This window comes from Garra rufa, chromosome 18 (assembly GCF_049309525.1).
Source record: "Garra rufa chromosome 18, GarRuf1.0, whole genome shotgun sequence".
In the NCBI taxonomy this organism is placed as follows: domain Eukaryota; kingdom Metazoa; phylum Chordata; class Actinopteri; order Cypriniformes; family Cyprinidae; genus Garra; species Garra rufa.
In genome coordinates, this window is record NC_133378.1 from 31,126,479 (window position 1) to 31,138,264 (window position 11,786).

The window sequence follows — 11,786 nt, forward strand, 5'->3', positions numbered from 1 at the left end:
TTCTTACCAGCAGGAGGCAGCAGCTCAATTATATTGTTTTACTACCGCTTCAGCTTGTATCTGCTGCTGTAAGGACAGGGGCCGTTAATAGTAGAACAGAGTAACGGGGGGCTAGAGGGGCGAGGGGCTAAAATGTTATACATTTTAAGTGTAGCACTGTAACATTTGCTTTAAAATAGCTTTACATGTTGGCTAATATCTGCTGACTTCTTGACTAAACAGGTGTTTTGAAGGTCTGTAGGCCAGACTCACCACTGTGACCCTATATGTATATCATTACTCGCATGTAAACCTTGATTATGATTTGTTAGGTATGTCTAGACATGTACTCCTTTTCAAGAGGTGGCGGTGTGCTCTTTGAGCTGGATAAAGCACAAAGCTTTATCTGGAGTGAGAAAGAGGATCACAGTCTTTAAGCCCACCAGGTCTCATTCAACAGGCGTCCTTGAAGTTGACTTAAATCACAATCAAATGTAAGTATACTTCACATTATCATGCCATAATGTTAATATACAATGTAGTATGTGTACATGATACAGACCTGTTTTACAACCCTGCAGTCATCAGGATGTGGGCTTCTCATCAGCAAATTGTGAAGCTGACGGGGAACATTTGGGGCCGGTGGTGAGACACAGGAAGTAGTGTGTGTTTATGATATATAGTCTGCCTTTAGCACACGACAGAACATCTACTGACTTCTTCAGGGACAATGCAGCTCAACAGAGGCAAGTATACAGTGCATTATTTTGTATTTCTGATCTTCAACCATTGTGAAACTATTAAACTGGGATGATTTTTAGCAGATTATGTGATGATAGTTTACATATCTTTTGCTAAGTGTCTTAGAAGTGATTAATAATTTTCCATGAATATATTTTAAATGCACATACGTTCAAATGTTTGGGGTCAGTAAGTTTTTTTTATATATATAGAATAAATACATTAAATTTATTAAAAATGACCATGCATATGGACTACAAAAGATATATTCATCAAGGAATCCTGAAAACAATGCATCGTGGTTCCCACTAAAATATTAAGCAGAAAAATATGATTTATGATAATAAAAAGAAATTTCTTGTTTCTTTTGAATTGCAATAATATTTCAGAATAATGCTTTTGGATCAAATAAATGCAGCAAACATAATATTATTAATAGCTCAACTCTGTATTTAAGACCTTTTCAGGTTATTGTGCATTTAATATGTTGCATCTCTGTTATAATTTGTTGCTACAAAATTGCGCAGTAGAATATTATCTGTAACAACACTTACACACATCAGGATGTGGCTTTTAATTTAGGTTTCCGCTTCTGGAACAGCCACAGACCTACTAACTTGCTCTAAAAAAACACCACCACCAAACCACTGAACAACTCAACTGCCAATAACAACTGCTGCGAACTACTTTCTTAACATGTTTCATAAAATTCCTAATTATGTCAGTGTATCAAGTTATTAATAATGACTATTCTGTTATTTTTTAGCTTTTGTGTTCCTTTGCCTGGTGATTTCAGTGGGTAAGTCCACTACATGTTTAAAATGTCATTCTATCATAGAGAAATTGCATTTACAATGGTGTCACACTGCTGCTAGATTAGAGAGCATTTGAGAAAGGACATGAAGGCAGAACAAGCTTTAACTGAAATAGTAAGAGGCAGCTGCTGCTGAGGGCATTCAGAGTAATAATAACACAGTACTGAAGTTCTCTTTCAACCGTATATCTCAGGTGCGCAGGAGAGTCACAGACTGACCTGCTATCTGGATGTTTTAACACATCGCACACATGAGGGGCCATGCTCTCATATCATCCTCCCCTTGACCTTCACTGATGACAATCTCCAAAACTTGTCGGAAGATGACAGCGTTACTCTCAGAAGGATGAAGGAGAGGTCTGATTTTGAAATGTATTTCTTGATTCACTATTTGACTAAACCTAACACTATTTTGGTCTTATTACACTCACTTTAATTCAAATAATATGTAAAAATTGTGTTTATAAAAATAAATCTTTCCCCAGAAATCCAGCTTTGAAGATTTTGCTTGGATTGGGAGTCAGATCATCAAGGTACAAAACAATTTTAAACCTACAAATACATTTTTTAACCACTTTGCATGTACTTACTGATTAATATAATCTCTGAAAGCACAAAATATAGAAAAAAAGTTGTTGTGACTTTAAATTCATTAAAGTTCATTGGATGAAAATGTAGTTGTCACAGTGCACATATTGGCATCATCTGACACCAACTAAATTTGTTGTTGTTTAGGTTGGAGCTGATGTCTGCTAATGAGGCTGGTGTTGAGACTTTTGTTCGAACAGTATTGACATACCTAAAGGACAAGAGTTTAGATGGCCTAGACGTGACTTGGCTGGATGGGCCTTCTGATAAATCTAGCAGAAGCACAGAGATATTCACAAATCTTCTGAAGGCAAGGACTATTATTTTCAGGCAAAACACTATTAAATGAGTTTTACTTTAATACCATGAAATTGTAATTTAATTTCAAGTTTCCATTTTGTCTGTAGAGCCTAAAAGGCTCGTTTGAAAAAGAAAGACAGCCTCTACTTTTGTCAGTGTCTGTATTAGAACCTGCTGACCACAGTGAGGTCACTTCTGATGAGCGAACACTTTCACAGTGAGTCTCATTCCTACGCACTATACTTACTGCATTTGTTTCTCTCAGTTATTATATATACTTAATAGTTTCTTTCCTTTCAAAAAGGTATGTGGACTTCATCTCCATTCTGCCTGCTCACCTCGAAAAGGATGGACCATACATTGTAAATTGCTTATTTTTCTTACTATTTAATAAGACAGGCTTTTTTTGTTGTTGTCTTTAAAATTCATAAAGTGCCATCATCCTGGTTCCCTCAACAAAGATCCAAAAGGATTTTTTCATTGGCTTTAGCATTACTGTAGAAAATAAGCTCTGTGACAAACAAATGTTTGTAGAACATATTATAATCAGCGATGCTATATACACTGGATGCGACACAACCAGTCCTCGACAGTAAACTGATGCCTCGTTCTATTTATGACAAAGTTAAAATGATTTGCAATGGTTTCTTTTGTCGTGTCAAGTGTAGACAGCCTTTAGCTGTTGCGGCGCAGCGTGACAATTGTGTTGTATTCCGTTCTCTATCAAGCATTTATTCTACATTAGCGGGAACGAGACATTGCAAAGAATTTACGGCAGCAACCGAGGACATTTTCTATTGAGCATTCACGCTGCATTGCAAAGAATTCGCTGCAGAAAAACTCCCCTTCTCGCAGCCAATTCTTCGTAATGTCTTGTTCCTGCTCTCAGGGAACCAAGGTTACGACAGTAACCGGAGATGTTTTCTTATCGAACGTTCACTCTACATTGGGAAGAATTCGCTGCGGGAAACTCCTCCTCTTCTTGCAGTGAATTCTTGACAATGTCTCATTTCAGCTCTTAGGGAACTGAGGTTACGACAGTAAGTCAGGGAACCAAGGTTACGACAGTAATCGGAGATGTTCCCTATCGAGCGTTACTCTACATTGCGAAAAATTCGCTATGGGAAACTCCTCCTCTTCTCGCATCAAATTCTTGGCAATGTCTCGTTCCCGCTCTCAGGGAACTGAGGTTATGATAGTAACTGAAGATGTTCTCTATCGAGCATTCACTCTACATTGCGAAGAATTTGCTGCAGAAAAACTCCTCCCCTTCTCACAGCTTATTCTTCGCAATGTCTCATTCCTGCACACAGGGAACCAAGGTTACGACAGTAACCGGAGATGTTCCCTATCGAGCGTTACTCTACATTGCGAAAAATTCGCTATGGGAAACTCCTCCTCTTCTCACATCAAATTCTTGGCAATGTCTCATTCCCGCTCTCAGGGAACTGAGGTTATGATAGTAACTGAAGATGTTCTCTATCGAGCATTCACTCTACATTGCGAAGAATTTGCTGCAGAAAAACTCCTCCCCTTCTCACAGCTTATTCTTCGCAATGTCTCGTTCCTGCACACAGGGAACTGAGGTTACGACAGTAACCGGAGATGTTCCCTATTGAGCGTTCACTCTACATTGCCAAGAATTCGCAGCAGAAAAACTCCCTTTTCACTTCTCGCAGCCAAATCTTCGCAATGTCTCGTACCCGCTCTCAGGGAACTGAGGTTACGACAGTAACCCGAGATGTTCCCTATCGAGCGTTCACTCTACATTGCGAAGAATTCGCTGCGGGAAATTCCTCCTCTTCTCACAGCAAATTCTTGGCAATGTGTTGTTCCCACTCTCAGGGAACTTGAGGTTGAACAGTGACAGAAGATGTTCTCTATCGAGCATTCACCCTACATTGCAAAAAATTTGCTGCAGGAAACTCCTCCCCTTCTCGCAGCCAATTCTTTGCAATGTGTTGTTCCCACTCTCAGGGAACCTGACCGTACCCGGAGATGTTCCCTATCAAGAGTTCACACTACATTGTGGAAAATTCACTGCAGAAAACTCCTCCCCTTGTCGCAATGAATTCTTTGCAATGACTTGTTCCCTCTCTCAGGGAGCTGAGGTTACGGCAGCAACCAAAGACATTTCCTATTGAGTATTCACGCTACATTGTGAAGAATTTGCTGCAGAAAAACTCCTCCCCTTCTTGCAGCAAGTTCTTGGCAATGTCTCTTTCCCGCTCTCAGGGAACCGAGGTTACAACAGTAACCAGAGACGTTATACTGTCTACACTGGAGGCGGCACGACACGACTAATCCCAAAAGTAAACTGATGCCTCGTTCTATTTATGACATACTGACAAAATTGAAATGATTTGCAATGGTCACTTGCCTCATCCAGCGTAGACAACCTCAAGCTGTTGTGACGTGGCATAACGTGATTGTTATAATCTTAAATGTTATTCCAGAACCAGCAAGGATAGACCTCTCATATTTGAGTAAATCATATTTATCGGTTAGCATGTTAGCATTCACACTTTGGTTTAACCTTATATTTCTTTTCCTTTATAGAACAAAACAGTCCAACACTGGCAGGACCAGCAAGTTGACCTGCAAAAACTCAATCTAGCCATTCCTGCTTTTCTACGGCGGTCACGTCGAGGGCATCACCATAGGGATCACCGCAAGCACGACATGAATACAGAGACAGAAAAGAAGGATCACATCCACGTTTTGGGCTTATACCTGGGCAATCAGGTAGGCAATAACTACAGATAGTATAAGCTTCGCCTTAATTATTAGCTTTCTGAGGGAGCGCTTAGGCGAAATTGTTTAATCATCTGAAACGCTTATCCTTTCAGGTGTGTCAGGCCATTAAAAGTGGACAAGACCGGTTCATTACTTTAACAAGTCTCTCACATGAGCAAAGTCTTGTTGCGGAGGTAAGTAAAGTGTATTTTTAAAGCAGTAACATAATCAGAAGTGTAAACTACTAGATGGATAATCAAGAATTTATGTTGCCTTTATTAATGCTCAGGTGCTCCAGAAAGGCTTTGGTGGCATAGGGGTTGTCTTCATAGATCTGGACGTCTTCTATAACTCCATATGTGCACAGATTACTCAGGATGAACGAGCAATGTTTGAATCAAAGGCGATTATGCATTCACATCACGGACACAGGCGTCATGAGCATGGTGGTCATCATCACAGAAGGAACCATCATCACAGCCCCCACCATCATCATCACTTTCATCTTCCTAATGGCAGCCATGATCACCATCACCATGGTCATCATCACAATGGACGTCATCAACATGGCCATCGTCACCATGGTCGCCGTCATCACCATCAGCCATTAATTCCTCAAAGCAACATAACCCTGGAAGAACGGAAGGGTGTGGAGTAAACTTAATACGTAATACATTATTTGCATATAATGAATGTTAATGAGCAACCTGCTCAGAAATTTAGTGTTTAAATCTTGCTAGGCTTAAGGTTTGATTTAAAATGTATATTATAAAATATATATACCATATATATATATTATGTATTTTTTATTATATATTCCAAAGCCATATATATTCTGGCATTAAATAAGATTAGTAAATAAAGAATAATAATAATATAATTTTTTTACATTTTAATTAAAATATTGTAATACTTCAATGAGAATAATATATATTTTCGCTGCATTATGGTACTAAGAATAAGATTTTTTTACATTACAAAAAAATGTTTTTTTGGACTAGTTTTGCACTGTGGTAATAAGATGTTTTGCATTAAGTTTTTATGTTTTTACAAACTGCTTATTATTGCTTCAAGAATCATGATTTTTCAGAGTTAAAACTAAAAGCTTATTGTGTGTCAGAGCAGATTAATGCAGCATTATGAAATAAATATGTAGCCTAAAAGTCTCAGTGATTTCACATTCTTCTCTTGAACAGTAATGAAAAACAGTGAGGATTAAAGGGATAGTTCACCCAAAAATGAAAAATCTGTCATTAATTTCTCGCCCTCATGTCATTTCAAACCTGTAAGACCTTTGTTCATCTTTGGAAAACAAAATATAGCTAAATGAGGAACTAAGTATGGCAGAAAGCTTTAGAAAAACTGCAACAATAAGTAACTGAAGCCATTTTAGGCTTATCACTTTTGACCAATAGGTGGTGCTGTTATCAAATTGATGTGATGTGTTCTGTATGCGTTGATAATGGAACACAGAGTTTGCTGTCAATATGTCAAAGCTTTGCATAGTCTGGCATCATGTCTCAACTTTGTTGCATTGATATACAAAAAACAAGTTTGTCTATCTACATGTAATCCATAACACAGTCTGAACATTATCTGATTCGATTTTGGTGAAAATTGGACAAACAGTCGCTGAGGAGTTTGAAAAAGTAGGTTTTCAACATAAATCAAAATGGTGGACAGAACGTTTGTCCAACTATCCCTGCTGTAAAAACCAGCTAAAACCAGCATAGGCTGGTTGGCTGGTTTTAGCTGGTCAGCAGGCTGGTTTTAGAGGGGTTTTGGCCACCTAGGCTGGCAGACCAGCTATAACCAGCTACTTCCAGCCTAGGCTGGTTTTAGCTGTTTTTTCAGCAGGGATGGTGTACTTGGTATCTATGTTGTCGGCATGACCCAAGAAATATATTGAGACCAGTTACAATACAATAGGCCAAAGTCGTCAAAAGTTATTAGCATTTATTTATAACTTTTGACCACAAGGTGGCACTGCCCCAATACTTTTTGAGTAATGTCAGAGTTTCATAACAATATGCCAATGCGTTCGTAAAATATAGCATTTTAATACAAAATTTAAAATGGCCAACACCCAAAATGGATGAATATAAAAAACTGGGTATGGTTTGATTCAGCATGCTGCCCCGAATCTAAAGATAGAGTTTTGTGATTTTTAGCCAAACTATTCAGAAGTTATAAGCAAAAATAGCTATTTTTCACATCTCCTGGCTACTAGGTGGTGTTGTGCCGAAACTCTGCAAGAAGCCTCAGGACAGGTCATGCTTATAACACACACCAAGTTTGGTTTCAATACGGCAAACTGCTGCAGAGATATAGCCTCACATTCATTTTTGCGTGCTCTTTGTTAAATTCATTTGAGCGTTATTTTAAATCAGTTTGACTAATCAACTTGAATTTCAAAACTTTTAGCCAGCATGGTCTAAAAATGATCTGAGCCAATTTTGGTAAAAATCAGACAAACTGTCTAGGATGAGTTCGAAGATGTAGGTTTTTAAAAATAGTAAAAAAAAAAAAAAAAAACGTATGAATTTTAAATTTTGTTGTCCATTTAACTCGGCATGAGAATTTCACTTCTACACCTTATGATTTAAAAGTTATTAGCATAAACATGAGTGAAATTTTGGACAAGTGGTGGTGCTAGACAGTTTGAGTTAGACACTCCAAAATTGCTGTGGCTAATGTTGAGACTGTCCTCTATCTCTTGTGCCAAATTTCATAACTTTCCCACAAGCGGTTCTATGGGCTGCCATAGACTTCCAGAGCAGAAGAAGAAGCAAAATAATAAGAACACCAATATGCAATAGGTACCTAAGCACCTTCGATGCTTAACCCCTAAATATTTTTGATGAAATCCAAGAGCATGTGTCATAGTACTCTCATAAACATGCGTTGAAGACTGACACAGAAGAGAACAAATTGTTGAATAAAGTTATTTTTTGTTTTCTTTGCTCACAAAAAGTGTTCTCGTAGCTTCAGAACATTACGGTTGAACCACTGAAGTCACATGGACTATTTTAATGATTTCCTTACTACCTTTCTGGGCCCTGAACGAGTTGCATAGTTGTCTATGCAGGGTTAGAAAGCTCTCGGATTTCATCCAAAATATCCTTAATTGTGTTCAGAAGATGAACGAACTCTTGCGGGTTTGGGACGACATGAGCGTAAGTAATCAGTGACAGATTTTTCATTTTAGGGTGAACTATCCCTTTAAGTGCTTGTGCATGTGGATGTTCCTCAGCATCTGTGTTCATTAAGCTCTAAGCTAATTGTATGACCAAAATTATGATTTAATCAAAAACAGGCTTGGATGAACCACTCCACAGACCGAACCTCTTGAGGCAGGCGACTGGCTTCTGTGTTCAGGACGGCAGGTGTAGGCATGGTGGGGCCAATGGCGGCGAGAACTGCTTTGCTTTATGCATGAGTAGATTTATGAGGCTATTACTTGGACATCCTGGGGTATAACACACAAACACACACACACACACACACACACACACACACACACACACACACACACACACACACACACACACACACCTGGTTCTTCAGCTGCCTGTGGCTCAGAAGAGCAGTGACACAGTGGGTGTGTACAAGGACCCTGCTGTTTTAGACTTTAATTGGGAGCATTTGGAGATGCAGGTAAATTACAGGCCATTCTCTCCTCGTGTGAGAACAGGTTTCTTAATGTCACCTCAGCATCACAAGCTGATGAGTGTCATTTAATATCATACAGAGAAGAATGTATTTGTGTTAATGCACGTTGCATTTTGTTAGTGTGATACAGATTTACCTTAAAGAGTTAGTTCACCCATAAATGAAAATTAGGTGTATGACTTCCTTCTTTCAAACTAATCCAATTGGAGTTCTATTAAAAATTTTCCTGGCATTTACAAGCTTTAGAATTGCATGAACGGGTGTTTCTCTTCATCAGTCCAAAACAAGTCCAATAAAGTGCATCCATCCATAATAAATTGTTTACAGGAGTTTACAGGAGCAATGGAAGCAAAGTTTCCTTATTTTAGCAAAGGAAAACCAGTCTCCTTTTGGCTTATATCAAAATTCTCCAACATTTTTCTTTACAAATCCTAATTTTGTACATCGTGACCATTGTTTTGATCTCTCGCGTTCGCGTTTATCACTTCGCAAGTGCAACGCTGACGTCTAGAGCTGCTTCCATGTACGACTAGTTCGCGTAAGATAGATTAAAGTGATTATTACATTTTAAATATGGATATTTTTCTCACAAAAATGCATCGATTTGCTACAGAAGGCCTTTATTCACCCCCCAGAGCCATGTGAGACACTTCTTTATGATGGATGGATGCACTTTATTGGACTTGTTTTGGACTGATGAAGAGAAACACCCGCCCATGCAATTCTAAAGCTTGGAAATGCCAGGATAATATATAACTCTAAATGGGATTCGAGAAGGAAAGAAGGAAGTCATATACACCTAGGATGCCTGGAGGATGAGTAAATAATGGGCTAATTTTCATTTTTCACTAACCCTTTAAAGAGTTTTGTAGTGGTAAATCTACACAATTTGAGTTTAAATTAGAATTTAAATTACGAAATTAAATCAATTTTAGTTTTTTCCAATAATAACTAATGTTAATAATAGGCTATTACTAGCTCATTCACACCAAGAATGACAACTATATGGTCGATGTCTTCTGTTTATTCTAAGCGCGTCTGCCGCTTTAAATTCTATTTATAGCACGAGTGATTCTGTCATCTGTCATATGTTTTTAAAAAATCGTTCTGTAAGTGATTCCAATGATATCGTTTCTCTGTGCCTTTACTGATATAGCTGTGGTGTGAACTCTGCTATTCTTTAACACTGAGAACGGTTTTTAGAAATATATCTTTATCTATCCACCTTATTTTCACGTGAAAGTGGGCGCGGCCATTTGTAATTTCAGGCTTCTGGTCTCTTCACATCCAGCTATTTTTAGCTGGACAAACCAGCTCGTTTTGCCGCTTGATATTGCAAATTGGTATGTCTTACCATATTATTTTAATGTATTATCTTTATTTAACACAATGGTTTGTTGTGCTAACAGTTTTACCGTTCACTGTACGTTGTTATTCTTCTCCTCATTTCCTTATAGCGTCTAATGAACCGGAAGTCTCGTTCATAGGCTTACTTAAGCATTGAAGAATAAAGTAGGTAGTTATCGTCCTTGCTGTGAACACGGCTTTAGGTATTTAGCATTTAAGGCTACATCTTGACATGATTGCTACTCATAAAGAACGAAGTCTTTCAAAAACTTAAAAAAATGATTAAATATCCCACTTTAGACAGCTACTAAATTAACGTTCCTGCTAGGACATTGTGAAATAGTAGAAACGGGCAACAATTTAATTTCTCCTCAACCATTTGTCCCTTTTCTGTCAAGTGAATTAGAAAAGGGTAAATTGGAAACACAAGATAATTGTCATTTGGAGAGCGTTTTCGGTTAGTGACATTTAGATAAAGATACAGGCCCAATTTAATTGTGTCTTTGAGTATTTGAAGTGTATTAATCTATAAAAGAGGCTGAAAACAAACTAACAGCACTGATATATGTTCCTCTCTGTCCTTTCATTAAAATGGAAATTCCAATTTGCAGCATCCTAACAAGCAACTGACCATTACGGCATAAATAACCCAATTCAATTTAGGCAGCTTTACAGATGACACACAATCATATCAAACAACCTCTGGACAGTGATCAACTAGTGTGATTAATCTTACAGATCTTCTACTGACACAATCTATTGTTTGCCTTAATGAACAAGTTTACAGAATATGGGGCTATAAATCTCTGGCCAGCCGCTGGCCATTACGAAGCAACTCTGGACATTGTTGGTCACTGTTGGCTAATATTATAATTTATGTTGTTCATTGTCTCACTCGGCTGGTCTGATTGCAAATAAATGTTCCATGAATGGTATTGGTAATTAATTTAGGCATAAAATTGCTAAGCCTCTGCATTTGGTTAGAGGATGCTTAATTACTTGAAGTCCACTTGAGCAACTAGGCCATGCATCATATAGTACACAATTAATTCTGTTGTCTGTTTGCTCCAATATGAGAAATTAAATTCTTGAGGAAAGGGATTTATCTGTAGCGCTATAGGCACAATTAGGAAAACGAAGAAAATGTAAGGGCAAAAGCCACCTGGGTGTTTTAGTGCAGATGCGAACGTGTTTAGCATGTTGTGTGTTGCTAGGGTGGTTACTTTGTCAAAAAAGATTCAGTGGGATTTTTCATCTGTGTTTGAAAGAAGACTCTTATGCTCATCAAGGCTGTATTTATTTGATCAAAACTACATTAGGATCTGTAATATTGAACTTTAATTAGAAAGTTTAAAAAGATCAGCATTTATTTGAAATACGAGTGCTTTTTTTGGCTGAAATCATTTGAAAAATGTTTTTCAGGCTAGTTCAGCTCTAATAATTTCTCATTTATTAATTCATTGTCAAAATTATAGTGATATTTGGCTTAGAATGCACTGCTAACAAGGCTAAAATGATTTATTCCTAAAATTGCAAAATAAAAATAGAACAACAACATACTGATCCCAAACTTTTGAATGGTAGTGTGCGTTGATATTTATTTATTTAG

General features: G+C 37.7%; 1 protein-coding gene across 1 annotated transcript; it reads left to right on the plus strand.

Annotated features, from left to right (window-relative positions):
• Positions 1-334: 334 nt before the first annotated feature.
• Positions 335-6,321, plus strand: LOC141291205 (acidic mammalian chitinase). The gene is made up of 11 exons (XM_073823376.1): positions 335-473; positions 561-725; positions 1,487-1,519; positions 1,729-1,891; positions 2,020-2,067; positions 2,270-2,432; positions 2,530-2,639; positions 2,727-2,784; positions 4,982-5,167; positions 5,272-5,352; positions 5,448-6,321. Exons 2-11 carry the CDS (start codon positions 710-712, stop codon positions 5,814-5,816), a joined length of 1,227 nt encoding a protein of 408 aa, XP_073679477.1. The 5' UTR covers positions 335-473; positions 561-709; the 3' UTR covers positions 5,817-6,321.
• The last annotated feature ends 5,465 nt before the right edge of the window (positions 6,322-11,786 follow it).

Excerpts from the sequence above, each read along its gene's own strand:
- LOC141291205 (XM_073823376.1), top strand. Across the intron at positions 5,168-5,271 it reads GCTTATACCTGGGCAATCAG|GTGTGTCAGGCCATTAAAAG; the intron begins GTAGGCAATAAC and ends TTATCCTTTCAG. Across the intron at positions 5,353-5,447 it reads AGCAAAGTCTTGTTGCGGAG|GTGCTCCAGAAAGGCTTTGG; the intron begins GTAAGTAAAGTG and ends ATTAATGCTCAG.